This window comes from Sphaerodactylus townsendi, linkage group LG03 (genome assembly GCF_021028975.2).
Source record: "Sphaerodactylus townsendi isolate TG3544 linkage group LG03, MPM_Stown_v2.3, whole genome shotgun sequence".
NCBI classification, from domain to species: Eukaryota; Metazoa; Chordata; class Lepidosauria; order Squamata; family Sphaerodactylidae; genus Sphaerodactylus; species Sphaerodactylus townsendi.
The window spans coordinates 13,977,496-13,993,317 of NC_059427.1; the positions used below are offsets into that span (position 1 = coordinate 13,977,496).

Below are 15,822 nucleotides of genomic sequence, written 5' to 3' on the forward strand. Positions count from 1 at the left end.
TTTCAGGGATGTCTTATATTAGGGGAAATAGGGTAGAGTTTGAGTCTGTTTTTGAAAAAGTGAGGAGGGTGTCTAGAACCTCAACCAGTCACAATAATCAATTCTGGTTTAAATTAGCTCGGTCCCCTCAACAGACTCTTTCAATGATTTTATCCTCCACAGTCACTTTCAGCCTCCTAAGATGGAAGGGAAGAAAAGGAACAAATTCACGCACAGAAAAGGGATGTTGCTCAGGAAAAGCGCACTCTGTTTTACATGCATAAGGTCTCACATTCAGTCTCTGGCATCTTTAGTTCAAATATTTTCAAGGTGACAGCAGAGCTGAAACAGACCTTCTACTCAATACCACGATTACTAAGCTAGACTGATCAGATGCCTCTGCCACAAGATATGGCTGTTTCAAAATCTGTTTCTAGGGAATGACAATGGTCCCAGGCAGAGGTGGGATCCAGCAGGTTCTCACCAGTTCCTGAGAGTGGGTTACTAATTATTTCCAGTGTACCTCGAGAGGTTACTAATTGGGTCTGCTTTTCCGTTAGAAATTCCATTAGGTCCAAAAATCATAAAGTCCTGTTGTTTCCTACGTGGCTAATTAGCAAAGGTAGAAAACGGGATAATTCTCCCTGTTGGGCTGTTTTAAAAACAGGTTTTAGAAATCTGGTAAAGTTCCTTGTTTGAGGAAAGTATCCTTCTTTTGATTTCTAGAAACAAAATTATTTGAAAGTATTAAGTATCTGACAGGCAGTCAATTAGAGGGGAAGTAGTTGTTTCTGTTGGCAGTAGACGATAGGACTTGCTATAATGAGTTTAAATTATGGACAGAAAGATACCAGCTGGAAATTAGCCAGCTGGAAATTAGGAACTCTTTTTTACAGTAAGAGTTTTTTTACAGTAACAGAGAAATTATTAATGCCCCGCCATGCCCGGCCACGCCCCCTCATGCCCCCCCCAGCCCCATTGGCGCTACGCCACTGTTTGAACCCCACCACCATGGGAACCTGTTACTATAATTTTTGGATCTCACCACTGGTCCCAGGTACCTAAAGAAGCTGAGAATGCCTTGGTGGGAGACAGGGTGGGAGTGCTTTGAAGACCAGTCCCAAAGAGAGGGGAATTAAATGTCTGTATGATCTTCAGCATAGTGCATAGTGGTGTCATGAGGCTCCATCCCCAAAACAAATGGTAACTCCTGGCTCTTCTCTACTGCTGGAATAGAAAAGATCAGGAGGGATCACTTTTGTGTCTGCAGGGCACATCTGTTTAGACTCAGCAGCCTGCTTGGCACACTAGTTAGAGTGCTGGACTAGAATACTGGAGGCCTGGATTTGAATCCCAGCTTTACCAAGGAAGCTTGCTGGGTGACTTTGGGTCAGACACACATGCTCAGCCTAACCTACCTCACAGGGTTGATGCAAAGATGAAGTGGAAAACCGGAGAATGAAATACACAGGATAATGGATTATGTTGGTTATGTTCTAAATAATTTTGGACATGTATTAAGGAAATGTTGTGAGACACCCTCAGCCCATTGGGAAAGAGCAACATACAAGACAAATAAATGAACAAATCTAGAAAGAAAGGTGGGATAAAAATTAAATGGTACAATGCTTTACTTCATAGAGAATCATACCTAGATGTTATGGATCATCAGTCCCCTGCCAGAATGGCCAATTGGCCATGCTGGCAGGGACTGATGGGAATTGTAGTCCATAACATCTGGAGTGCCAAAGGTTCGCCACCACTGCTACCTAGTGAGACCTGGGCCCTGCAGGCCTTAATAAAGAGTTGTGCCACCAGGCATACAGTTGAGGCAGCTGTGGTTTTCCATCTTGGCCTCCCCCCCACCATTCGCCATCCTTTATCAGACATCCATCCTTTCCCCTTGGTGGTTCATAGCAGTCGGCGCTAGGCTTGGTCAATACCCTAGAAATTCGGTAAAATTCAGATTCAGATTTATTCAGGCATAAAATTATCTGTATGTCTTAATAAGACAAATAACGTATTCAAATATACCTGAAAAATGCATATCCAACTGATTTTTTTGTATATTTGGTGTTTTTTCACATTTTGGCCTGCAGGGGGTGCATTTTTAAAGCTAGCAGCACCCAAATTTCAGGGTATCATCTGGAGACTCTCTTGATGATAATACTCATTTTGGTGAAGTTTGTCTAGTATTGAAGTTATGGACCCTCAAAGGAGTAACCCCCCATCTCCTGTTAGCTCCCATTGGAAACAATGGGGGATGGGGCACCCACTTTGAGGGTCCATAACTTTGGACTCCCTGAACCAAACTTCACCAAACTTGGGTGAAATCATCAGGAGAGTCTCCAGGTGATATCCCAAAATTGTGGGGCTGCTAGCTTTAAAAATGTGCCCCCTGCAGGCCGAATTGCAAAAAACCACCAAAAATACCCTAAAAAGCCCGAATGCCTTGCATTCGGATTCATTCATATTTGGGCAGGCCGATTTTGGCCCGAATATGACCGAATGCACCCAGATTCGGGCAGAATCTGAGATTCGGTGCACCCAAATTTCCAAGCCTAGTCAGCACTGTGGATTTTAGTAAATTGTGTTTTGTGTTTATTGATTTTAAATTGATTCTATATTTTAAATGTAGTTATTCACCCAAGCTCAGGGGGAAGGGGAAGGTATAAAACTAATAATAAATACATAAAAAATAACCTGTCCAAGATTTTTGAGAATTGTCCCCAGCCCTTATGGATCCATTCCCTGTTCTCAAAACTCCAGATATGCCCATAGGATCAACAAGATTAAGGATTCCTGTTCTAAAGAGAGAAGACGTTCCTCATAAAAGGGCAATCCTGGCTATTCTCACAAGAGGGGAAAAAAGATGGAGAGATCCCCTGTTATCCAAGGGGGGAAAGCATGAGAAATTGTGTGCCTTACAGAACTTGTACATAATGGATAGAATATCTTTTCAGATCAGGGGAAGACCTTCAGACGAATATAAACAAATATGGCTACCATGGACAAATTACCAGTCAAAAAGAAACAATATTGTACTAGCTCCAGTAGAATATTAGTTGAGTATTTTCTTTCTTTTAGGCTTACTAAGTAAAGAACTTCATTTCTGTTAATAAATGTTTCGTGTACAAGGAACATATGTATAAGTTGATAATAGAAGGGACTTCTAGAGATGATGAAAATGGGAAATGAAGACACAAAAGTTGTTAAAGATATTAATAAGGATAGGATTAGAGGGGAAGTCCTAAGGGGGAGGAGGGGAAGGAGTTACTATAAACATAACAGTAAGAGGAGGTCGGGAAGACCTCATGATCGTAACAAGTTTATAATATGCTTAGTTTATTATTTTAATCAATGAGTAATTTGGATGTAAGAGTGAAGATAACTGCTTATAGAATGTATTTTATGAAACTTTAATAAAATTTATTTTTTTTAAAAAGAAATTGTGTGCCTTAGAGCAGCAGTGGCGTAGGAGGTTAAGAGCTCGTGTATCTAATCTGGAGGAACCGGGTTTGATTCCCAGCTCTGCCGCTTGAGTTGTGGAGGCTTATCTGGGGAATTCAGATTAGCCTGTACACTCCCACACATGCCAGCTGGGTGACCTTGGGCTAGTCACAGCTTCTCAGAGCTCTCTCAACCCCACCTACCTCACAGGGTGTTTGTTGTGAGGGGGGAAGGGCAAGGAGCTTGTCAGCCCCTTTGAGTCTCCTACAGGAGAGAAGGGGGGGGATATAAATCCAAACTCTTCTTCTTCTTCTTCTTAGATGCATGAAGTCCTCTCAGTTTGGAGGCCTGTCTCAAGTTTCTCTCTGTTCCTTCTTACCTCAGCTGGCCTTTCCAGTCATTAAAATCCTGCTTGGGTAACACCACGGCTGGGCTGGAGTGAACAGCCAGCGGAAGTCGACTTTCCAGGTAGGCCGACTGAACCCACCAATCTGTGATCTGGGATGAAAAAAAAATACAATTAGACTACCCACATAAAGAGGGAGAAGGGCTAGAACAACTCCATCAGGAATCCTCTCCGGTGCATCTGAGAACTTTATGACATGACGTGTCGCTCCTGCTTCCATATAGCTTTTATCTCACACCCAGTGGAAATGTGTTTAAGATGCAACACTTTTGGACACCAATTAGCTAAACTGATAAGTTACGCCGTTCCCCTACAAGCCGGAATACTTTTACCGGAAATTTTAAGCCACAAAACTATCCCTCAAATCAAACACTACAGTTATTCACAGCTGCCAAACTCTTAGGCCCAGGAGGTTGGGGGGGGGGAGGGGGATCTTCCCTCACAAACTAGTATTAAAAACATTAGGAAATGACAACAGGAACAAGACTGTGATGCAACTGAAAAATAAAAAAAAAATCCAATTTTTACCTCAGCGTTTGTCAAAAATGGTTCCCCTTTATTTTAAATGCCAGATCAGCAAAAGGCTATAGTACGAGACTATCAGAATGTAATGTGCTACATAATATTTATTTATTTTATTTATTATTCTACTTTTATACCGCCCTCCCCCGAAGGGCTCAGGGAGGTTTACAACAGTGATAAGACAATAAAAATTAAAACAATTTAAAAGCAGCATCCAATTTCTGTATCAATTAAAATAAAACTCCTACAAAGGGAACAGCTGGTTGTAGCTGTTTCCGGGCACCCTATCACGGGCTGGACTCTCCAAAAGCCCGGGCGGAATAACTCAGTCTTACAGGCCCCATGGAATTCATTAAGGTCCCGCGAGGGCCCAGACAGTTGGTGGAGCATTCCACCAAGCAGGGGCCAGGGTCAGAAATGCCTCCACCCTAGTGGAGGCCAGCCGCATCATAGAGGGGGCAGGGATCACAAGCAGATTGGCCTCTGCCGAACGCAGAGACCGACGTGGGACATATGGGGCCAGACGGTCTCTTATATATAATACAATATAATTATATTGTATTATATATATATAATATAATTAATATATAATATAATATAATACATATATAATACATATATAATACATATATAATACTAGCGGGCTTGGCCAAGCGTTGCTGTGGCTCAGTCTGGTGAAGTGGAAAAGAAAGAAAAGGGGAAACGAACGGTTCGAACATGATTGCAAGGGAGGGAGGGCAAGGGCCCTCGCCTCCTGTTCCCTTGCATGGCAACCCCGCCGGTCCCTCCCTTAACTCTTTACCCCTTCCTTTGCTAGGGTGGGTGGGCCATGTGCAGGTGGCTAGTCCTGTCCCTTTCGCTCCCTTCCCTTGCAGGCCACCATCTAGCTGTGAAACACACTGGGAGGCATGAGCTTAATGCTATGCTCAAATTTCAGAAGCTGCTTTGGTCCAGCAAACCCCTGGATCCTCCCTCACCTTCCCCTTCCTCCGCTAGGGGTGGGTGGGCCATGTGCAGATGGTCTGCTCTAATCTCTTTCACTCCATAGGAAGTGGGTTTCAATGAAGTCTTGGTTGGTTCCCTTGTATCATGGGGTGTTGCGTTGACAGCCAGCAGATGGCTGTTGAGGAACAGAACTGTGGTTCCAACTGTCGCAGGTGTGGCATGTACACAACAGGAGGTGGAATGCATGGAAACTCACGCATCGAACGCGTATGTTGTGTGAAAATTTCAAAGCAATCGGTCCAGTAGTTTGGGAGATTACCTGTCAGCAGAAAAACGCTCTGATAGATTTTTATATAGATAGATTGTATATATGCACACACTGTGGATATATACACGTAGTGGATATACATACTCTCTCTCTTAAAGAAAAACAAAATGATAAAATGTTTAAACATGGTAGAAAGCGCTGTCAAGTCACAGCTCACTTAATACACCCCTATAGGGTTTTCAAGGCAAGAGACAGACAGAGGTGGCTTGCCTGCCTCTGGTGTGTGACCTTAAATCTCCTTGGTGGACTCTCCCATCCAAGTGCTTACCAGAGCCTACCGTGATTGGCAGCCAAGATCTGATGAAATCAGGCTAGCCTGAGTCATACAGATCAAGGCAAACGTACGACCTGTATGATATAGGTCATGGCACACACCGTGATTTAAAAGAGCCCTTTGCTCTAAAAGTACTGAAAAAAGGCATCTGAGGGGGAATATGACTGAAGTCTATAAAATTATGCATGGGGTAGAAAATGTTGACAGACAGAATTTTTTCTCTCTTTCTCACAAGCAATACTAGAACCAGGGGGCATCCATTGAAAATGCTGGGGGGAAGAATCAGGACTAATAAAGGAAACTTGCTTCTCTCAAGCAACGCAGGATTGGTGTTTGGAATATGCTGCCACAGGAGGTGGTGATGGCCACTAACCTGGATAGCTTTTAAAAGGGGCTTGGACAGATTTATGGAGGAGAAGTCGATCTATGGCTACCAATCTTGATCCTCCTTGATCTCAGATTGCAAATGCCTTAGCAGACCAGGAGCTCAGGAGCAGCAGCAGCAGAAGGCCTTTGCTTTCACCTCCTGCATGTGAGCTCCCAAAGGCACCTGGTGGGCCACTGCGAGTAGCAGAGAGCTGGACTAGATGGACTCTGGTCTGATCCAGCAGGCTCGTTCTTATGTTCTTACTTGCAGGAAATTATATTTGGAATCTGGAGCTTTGCAGAGAGAATCCCCTGAGCTACCAGCTGCCTATATCAGTATGACGGACTGCTGATTAAGGGTTAATTTTAAAGTGCAGTTCTGTCAGAGAAAAGGGATTTAAAGAGTTAACTCAGAGCTCCATCTGCTGGCTGGTACTGCAGCTGTTTTAAAAATTGAGAGGATGAGGGCTCATGAGAGGGGAAGAAGTTCTCGAAACTGAGAGAAGGGGAGCTTTGGTTCTCAAGAGGCTGGATCGCCACGTCTTGGTGAAGGACCAGGAAGGCCAGGCTGAATGTGAAACCTGTGCCAAGGTCCTAAGCCATGATGGTAGAATTTTAGCACTCAGATGTTATGGACTACAATTCCCATACTCATCAGTGCCTTCGCCAGCATGGCCAATTGGGCCATGCTGGCAGAAGGGGCTGATGGAATTGTAGTCCATAACATCTGAGATATGCCAAAGGTTCACTCACCACTGTCCTAGGGAAACATCAATACAAGAGCACAGTTAAAATCACACAGAGAGGGACTTGTCTGCTTAGGAGTCTCTCTTGATGAAGGAAAGCACCTAGATATGTAGGGACCGCAGTCTGAGGGTGTTATTGTTATTTTAATTAAACAGAAGGAGTCAGGAGGGGTTTCCAGGGGAATACCCCAGAGCCGGGTGAGTGGCAAGAATCCCATGGCACAGGTGCCAGAGGTGGCACTCCAGGAAAGCCCTCTCTGTGGACGCACGCTGCAAAACAGAGTGCTCCCCAACATCTAAAGAGCTGGCCTGGGCCGCTGGGCTCGATTACATTAGCAGTAAACCTAAGACCTAGTTTTGGGGAAGCTGCGAAGGTTAAGCACTGTTAAACCCCACTGTTAAGCACTGTTAAACCCCACTGATTTTTATGTGAAGAACTAAAGCGAAGTCCCTTTACCCGGGAGTAAGGCTTGGTATTGCTGGCAATGGGGACTTTGCTTTTAGAGTAAACCCCTCCTAGTGGGTCAAGTGGATTTCACCAAGTTGGAAAGAGTTCTGCATTGGTTGCAGTTCAAAGCAAAGCCACCGACCACTACCACCAAGCTTACTCCCAGTAACGCATTGCCTAGGGAGCCAACCGCTTTTTTCTAAATCTAAAACCTCTCAGTATTCAGGGTTAAATTGTCAGGTATGGCACTTCTATGGCATGAATAAGTGGGTTTTAGGTGTGCACCCAGCTTTGGGCACTCGGTCTTGAAAAGGTTCGCCATCGCTGCCCCAGGGCCTGCTCTGGGAAGCCCAGCATGCCCCTCTTTTTGTGGAAGGAGTTGGATGTTTAAGTGTTTGTCAAGTTCTGTGAAGGAAAGGTTTTCCCAGTGAAGGAAGTTTAGTAGAAGGAAGTTTTGTTAAAACTGAGTCAGAGAACTGTCTGGAAACTAAAGCAGAATATCTGAAACAACTGAAGAGTTTAGTAAAATATTCCTGCCGATAATTTCCCTACAGCCACTAAAAATGCCAGGCAATTTTGGTTTGTTTGTCTGTTTTGTACCGGTTAGTGTCAGTTTTTAATAAACAATTATGGAAAACTTAAAAAAAATATTCCTGCCAGAGAAAAAGAAAAGTTTAACTATTTATGTACCTTACTTTCTTAAAATTCTGTAAATAAACATTTCATCTCTGTTTGCCTGTTAATAAGCCTCAAGAGTCATTTAAGGGTGCCCCAATCCAGCCGGGTCAGAGTAATCCAGTGGTTCTCAACCTACCTAATGCCGCGATTCTTTAATACAGTTCCTCATGTTGTGGTGACTCCCAACCATAAAATTGGTATATATAAGAAGAAGAGATTGGATTGATATCCTCACTTTCTCTCCTGCAGGAGCCTCAAAGTACTTACAATCTTCCTTGCCCTTCCCCCTCAATGACACAAACAATAATCTCCCTGGTGAGGTGGTGGGTGAACCTGAGAGAGCTCTGGAAGCTGTGACTAGCCCAAGGTCCCCCAGCTGGCGTGTGTGGGAGTGTACAGGCTAATCTGAATTCCCCAGATAAGCCTCCACAACTCAAGCGGCAGAGCTGGGAATCAAACCCGGTTCCTCCAGATCAGAGTGCACCTGCTCTTAGCCACTGCTCTTAGCCACTACGCCACTGCTGCTCCAATATAAAATAGAAAAAGATTGTTTGCTTAGGCGACCCCTGTGAAAGGGTCGTTTGACCCCCAAAGGGGTTGCGACCCCCAGGTTGAGAACCACTGGAGTAGTCAGTTTTGGAGGGAAAAGTAAAAATCCCCTCACAGAGTATGCCCAAGGGGTGGCAGTCAGGATAAGGCTGATAAGAATTCCTGCCGAGCCTTAGGTGTCTGCCCGCTCGGTCTGCATTAGATGCTGTTACAGTCAGCTTTAGGTTTTCTGCATTTTGCCTTCCCTCCCCCAGACTCCCAAATCCTGTTCCTTACCCAGTTCTCCATGCGAGCTGCCCTGCGCTGCAGTCGGGCCTGGAGCCTATCTCCCTCTCCTCCAGGAACCCCAAATTCAGTCACCAGCTTCTGGGACTGCTCCAGCTCCTCGGGGCTCACCAGGGGCTCCAGAGACCGGTGAGGGTATCAGGAGCCATGGTTTTAGGACAGCAGGGGGCAAGGGGCTGCTCGAGTGGAGTGGAGGTGCTCCACGACTTGCCTGAGCAGTGGAGGACCTAGAAGAGAAAATGACACCGAGTTTATTCACTTTATTTATAATCCACCTTTCTCACTGAGGCTCAAAGCAGATGGCAGGTTCACACGAGTGGTAAATCTCTTGCCCATCGAAACTTTTATGTGCTTTAACTGTTTAAGGTTGCCGGGAATTACTACAATACACCGGACAAAGATTCTCTTGGGGTCTCCTATCTCCACTCCCACCTGGTAGAAACACTATAGAAAATAAAGTTAAATGACTTGTTAGAATGAATACACTAGCAATTAGTTATGCCTGTGGCGTGAGGGAGGTTGGAGAGCTCATGTGTATCTGATCTGGGAGGAAGTCCTGGTTTGAGATTCCCAGCTCTGCCGGGCCTCTGAGATGTGGGAGGAGCTTCTTCTCTGGGAATTCAGATTAGCCTGTGTACACTCAGATTAGGGCCTAGCTATACTCCCCTACACCACGCCTAACTGGGTGGACTCCTTGGGCTAGTCACAGCTTCTTGGAGCTCTCTCAGCCCCACCTACCTCACAGGGTGTTTGTTGTGAGGGGGGAAGGGCAAGGAGATTGTAAGCCCCTTTGAGTCTCCTGCAGGAGAGAAAGGGGGAATATAAATCCAAACTCTTCTTCTTCTGTGCGCACAACACATTTACAGGACACCCTTCTTCCAAGGAGTTCAGCATCCTTGGTTCCACACATTTCAGCCTCACAACCACCCTGAAAGGTAGGCCAGATGAAAAATAATAACAGTCCGGATCAAGTCACTTCCTTTTAATAATGGGGGTTGCTGAATGTATATGTATACACCAATAGCACCTTGTCTTGTTTTCTTAGCATTCCCACCCCTTTTAGTGGCTCAAATATCTTCTTGCTTTCTCATGGGGTCTGCCTCACTCTATACAAGTTTACACATATTTCAGCAACGCCTGAGGAAGAGGTGCTCCCCTAGACTATAAGAAGAGCCCTGCTGGATTAGATCAGCGCTCCCTCCAGTCCAGGAGTCCCAAATGTGGTACCCATTGGTGCCATGGCTCTCACAGACACCTTTTAAGATGCCTGCAAAGTGTTTTTATGAAGTGGGTGGGGCCAGGTAGGGCTTTGGCCCATACTCTTTTCCAGTGAAATATCAAGGGAGGGGGGGGGGTGTCAGTTGTGCTGCAGCGCAAAAGGAAACAGTATGCTTCCACATTAGAAAATAGTCCAGAATGACTATGAGAATTCATCCACCACAGCAATGTCCTCAAACTCTAGCGTTTTAGGAAAGGAGAGGAAAGACTGTACTATCTGAGACTTTTAAGGAAACAACAACTGAATGGAAAACTCCTGGTGTCCTTTTACCACTGTGCTATAGAGAGTGTCTTCACCTACTACATCTGTGTATGGTTCTCCAGTTGCACAGTGGCAGATAGGAAGGCGCCCCAAAGGGTGATCGCTACTGCACAGAGGATTATCGGCTGCCCTCTCCCCTCCTTGGAAGAACTCTATAATTCCCAAAGCCTAAAGAAAGCCCACAATATTCTGAGAGACCCGTCTCATCCAGCACACCCTCTTTTTGAACTGTTACCATCCGTCAGACAATACAGGTCTATCAAAACTAGGACAAAGAGGCTTAGAGACAGCTTCTACTCTAGAGCTGTGGCTATGCTGAACTCCGTGGCTTCGTGTTGATGTGTTTGGGGCTGTGTAGGGATGGGTGGAGGAAGGGGAAAGTGAGGATGGGGTATGAGTCTGAAATTGTGTGCATCGAGGAATGCTGCTGTGAATTTCGTTGTGCGTGCACAGTGACAATAAAAAATCCTTATGCTTAGGAATGCCACATTCTAGGGGTCCACTGTGCATGCCTATTTACTTAAATGTTAGTATCATCTGTCACTAAGGGTGCAAAACTGTCCCCACTCTCTCCCCAACAGCATTTATAACAACTGAAACGCACAACTTGAATGAAGGAAGCCTTTTTGCTCTGCGGACAGTTGTCACAAGGCAAGTCACAGAATAAATGGGAGCACCAGGCTGGTATAGAAGGAGCCACTAACCTTACTGAGCCTCCATGTGCTTTAAGAAGTTTTAAGACAGGATGGTGAAAGCACTACCACAAAGTGACCTACTGCACTCCAATCAGAGGTGGGATCCAGCAGGTTCTCACCAGTTCCCGAGAGTGGGTTACTAATTATTTGTGTGTGCCGAGGGGGGTTACTAATTGGGTCCGCTTTTCCATTAGGTCCAAAAATCATAAAGCCCTGTTGTTTCCTATGTGGCTGGTTAGCAAAGGTAGAAAACGGGATAATTCTCCCTGTTGGGCTGTTTTAAAAACAGGTTTTAGAAATATGGTAAAGTTCCTTGTTTAAGGAAAGTATCCTTCTCTTGATTTCTAGAAACAAAATGAAGTATTTGAAAGTATTTGATAGGCAGTTAATTAGAGGAGAAGTAGTTGTTTCTGTTGGCAGTAGACGATAGGACTTGCTATAATGAGTTTAAATTATGGACAGAAAGATACCAGCTGGAAATTAGGAACTTTTTTTTTACAGTAAGAGTTTTTTACAGTAACAGAGAAATTATTAATGCCCCGCCCCCGGAATGCCCGGCCACTCCCCCATTGTGCCCCGCCCAGCCCCATTGGCGCTACGCCACTGTTTGAATCCCACCACCATGGGAACTTGTTACTAAAATTTTTGGATCCCACCCCTGACTCCAATCACATATCATGGAGGATACCATGGCTCCTTGCTTGAGTGAAGACATGTTGTTTGGTTTCACTTGCCCCAAAAAGTGAGTCTTTACTCCCTCCCCAGACTCAGGGAACGGTTTCCAAGCCCAAAGAGAATGAAAAGTAAGTGTTCAAAGCCAAGCCAAGGACACACAGAGGTGAGGAATGTACAAAATAGCTCACAAACTTGCTTGAATAAATGAGGACCTGTATACTGCCTGCTTATTGTTTACTGCAAGCAGGATTATATTATGAATTTCTGTACCACCCTAATGTTAATATGTATGCTACGCTTCGGTTCTTCCTCTAAAATCCTAGTGCTTTGGTTACTGAATGTCCTCTTTTGTTGATTATACTGGCTCGCTACATTGATTACGCTGACTCACTAGTCCCCATGAGAATGACACACTATAAACAACATGAACTTTTAAAAGCTCTCTCTTGCTGTTTTCAAGCCAGTCGAAGGTCTTCTGAACAGTAACTTGAAAACTCAATGTATTTGTTTTGAATTTTGTATGCCATGCCTCCAGAGGCCTGCCTGAGGCAGCTCGCAAGTGATACAGTACATGAAATCCAAACATTTTAGTAACAGGTTCCCATGGTGGTGGGATTCCAACAGTGGCATAGCACCAATGGGGCTGGGCGGGGCACAATGGGGGAGTGGCCGGGCATTCCGGGGGCGGGGCATTAATAATTTCTCTGTTACTGTAGAAAAACTCTTACTGTAAAAAAAAAGTTCCTAATTTCCAGCTGGTATCTTCCTGTCCATAATTTAAACTCATTGTAGCAAGTCCTATCATCTACTGCCAACAGAAACAACTACTTCTCCTCCAATTGACTGCCTGTCCAATACTTAATACTTCCAAATACTTCATTTTGTTTCTAGAAATCAAAAGGAGGATACTTTCCTTAAACAAGGAACTTTACCATATTTCTAAAACATGTTTTTAAAACAGCCCAACAGGGAGAATTATCCCGTTTCCACCTTCGCTAACCAGCCACATAGGAAACAAACAGGACTTTATGATTTTTGGACCTAATGGGATTTCTAACGGAAAAGCAGACCCAATTAGTAACCCCCTCCGGGCACACACAAATAATTAGTAACCCACTCTGGGGAACTGGTGAAAACCTGCTGGATCCCACCTCTGCGTGAAACTCTTAACACAATAGAAAAGCAACATAAAAGAATCAGAGAGTGGGAAGGGGCCATACAAGCCATCTAGTCGCCCAGCTCAAGGTAGGACCAGCCTGCATCCCTTACAAGTGCATCCCTCCAACCACTGTGCAAGACAAAGTTCAGCGTTTTAAAACAGGTCATAAAACATTCTTCAGGCTAGACACAGATCATAAAAAAACAGCTGTAAACGAGGAAGAGCGAGAGAGCTGGAACCCTTCGCTTAAAAGCCCGTGTAAAAATAAATGTTTTTATTACGCCTCAAAGCCTGCACTCTCTACGGCCACAGCTTTCACGTTGCATGTCTGAAGGCTCCCAAATGCTTCAGGTGCATTCCCCAGTTGCAGCTGCGAACCTGTTTTCAACTTTCCAACTCCTTCCAGGGGCAAAAAACAACAACAACAGCTGCCTTGGCTGCCAGGCGTTTGCTTCCCTATGGGGCACTGAAACATTTTGCGCTTTCGGCGTGCAATTTGCAAAGCGCCCGCGTCCCATAGTCTGGTCGCCCAGCCTGCAGTGTTGGTTTTGGGGGCTAGCAAGGCGGGATCTAACTGGCCTCAACAGGCAGCCGCGTTTCCTCCTCCTCATTTGCTCCGAAAGGAGCCTGCAGCTCGACCCTTCGCCTGTTTAGCGAAGAACCAAGCCTCGCCCTAAACAACGAACTTTTACTATTGCCAGGCGAGTGAGTCCAGAATTGCACCTTGGGTTGCTCTTGCCACCAGGACGCAGCTGCATCACCGTCTGCAGTGCACGCCTCACGTCCTGCACGTCCGCACGTGGCAATGGATGCACAACAGCCACGCACGACCACAATCGCCCCCACACCCGCCCCAAGCCTCCACGGCTGTTTGCAACGATCGACTCACCGTGGGCTGCAAAGCGGGCGGCTTTCTGCAACGCCATGGCTGCCAGACCAGCCGCCACCTTCCCATTGCAAGAGTCCCATGCACCCGTGCAACCACCGAGGGGCTGCCAGCGCTTGGGGGAGGAGGAGGAGGAGGAGGGAAAAGACCTTATTGACCCGGCTGCAAATAGTAGTCACTTCCTGGGAAGGAGAGGAAGCTGCGAAGGGCTTTTTCCCCTCCCACTTCCCCTCCGTGAGCTTTGGTCTTCCCAAAAAACATGTTCCCTGCGAGTCTTGCAATAACGGCGTGGGCTTTGTGTTGTTTTTGCCAATAACGTGTGCGCAGAGGAGCACCCTCTGCTGCAACCAATTGCATCTGCAGATTGCCTCTCTTGCGTTTTCCTTTTAGGCTGTTGCGACTGTGTTTCGGGATGGCTTTTCCGCTCAAGGGTTGCCAACTCTGGGTCGGGAAATTCCTGGAGATTTGGGGGTGGGGCCTGAGAAAGGCGGGGTTTGTATAAGGAGGGTGCATCGACTAAATGTAAGGAGTCCACATGCCAAGAGACTGCCCTTTTCTCCTAGGGAATTGATTCTGGAAGTCTGGAGATCAATTGTCATTCCGGGAGGTCACTAGATTGTTGCACCCATTTGTTGGATATGTTGGCCAGGAGAGGGGGGGTTAGCTCCCAGCAGGCTCCCCACCCCAAATTGAGGGGGCTTGGCCTTGCCAGGTCAGCTGGGGAGTGAGGAGGGGCTTGCCTCAGCCGCCTGGTGGTCCTGATAAGCCCTCTCAGGGCTGAAGGTAGCCCAGAACTGCCTGTTTGACAACCCCCCCCCCCTAGACCCCACCTGGGGTTAGCAACCCTTCTAGATTGCCAGTTTTTGTTTGTTCCAGGTAGGATTTTTGTATAACCATAGAAACTGATGAAAATCCCCACTTGTGTGGTTTCCAGGCTGTATGGCCGTGTTCTAGCAGCATTCTCTCCTGACGTTTCGCCTGCATCTGTGGCTGGCATCTTCAGAGGATCTGATAGTAGGAAAGGAAAGCAAGTGGAGTATAGATACCTGTGGTCAATAGGTGAGGGCATCTGAATAAGAGTGGCCTGGCAAGTGAGTAACAATGAAGTATAGCATGTGAGTAACAATGGAGATAGCACGGTCAATAGGTGAGGGCATCTGAATAGAAGTAGTCTGGTCTTTGTTCCCTTTGATTGTTTATTGTCTATAGTCATCCTGTGTCTGTGTGGAGCTGAACTGGCAGCCAAGTTCTGTTCATTTTCATGGTTTCTTCCTTTCTGTTGAAATTGTCCATGTACTTGTGGATTTCAATGGCTTCTCTGTGTTGTCTGACGTAGTGGTTGTCAGAGTGGTCCAGAATTTTACAGCAGGGGAGAAATGCTTAGAAGTATTTCATTCACGTATTTCAATCCCCACTTTTCTTTTTTGCTGTCAAGTCACATGTGTCTTATGGAGATTCCTGAAGGTGTTTTCAAGGCAAAAGACGTTCAGTGGAGGTTTTCCAGAGTTGTTGTTTCAGTGGATATCCTACTGGTCTGCAGTAGAACAGTTGGATATGAGTCCAGTAGCACCTCAGAGACCCACAAGAATTTTGGAGTATAAGCTTGAGAGTCAAAGCTGTGACAAAGGGAACTTTGACTCTCGAAGACGTATTCCCAGGAAATCTAGTTGGTTTTTAAGATGCTGCAGGACTTGACTCTTACATAGACGTAGGGTGATCCATAGAATTCTGCAAAGACAACCGATTCCTTTGAAATGTGGTGTTGGAGGAGAGTTTTATGGATACCGTGGACCACCAAAAAGACCAATCAGTGAATTCTAGATAAAATCAAGCTTGAACTTTCCCAAAGCTAAAATGACTCAACTGAGCCTATTGTACTTTGGTCACGTGA

The 15,822-nt window shown here is 45.6% G+C and overlaps 1 protein-coding gene across 1 annotated transcript in view; it reads right to left on the reverse strand.

Annotated features, from left to right (window-relative positions):
* LOC125427689 (carnitine O-acetyltransferase-like) overlaps positions 1-14,081 on the reverse strand; it is a 60,495-nt gene extending 46,414 nt beyond the window's left edge. Inside the window, exons 1-3 of the mRNA XM_048487243.1 lie at positions 13,935-14,081; positions 8,968-9,203; positions 3,809-3,927 (exon numbers count right to left, since the gene is read on the reverse strand). Of these exons, the coding sequence (XP_048343200.1) occupies positions 3,809-3,927; positions 8,968-8,979 (131 nt within the window). The 5' untranslated portion in view covers positions 8,980-9,203; positions 13,935-14,081. The remainder of the gene's footprint in view (positions 1-3,808; positions 3,928-8,967; positions 9,204-13,934) is intronic.
* Positions 14,082-15,822: the final 1,741 nt, after the last annotated feature.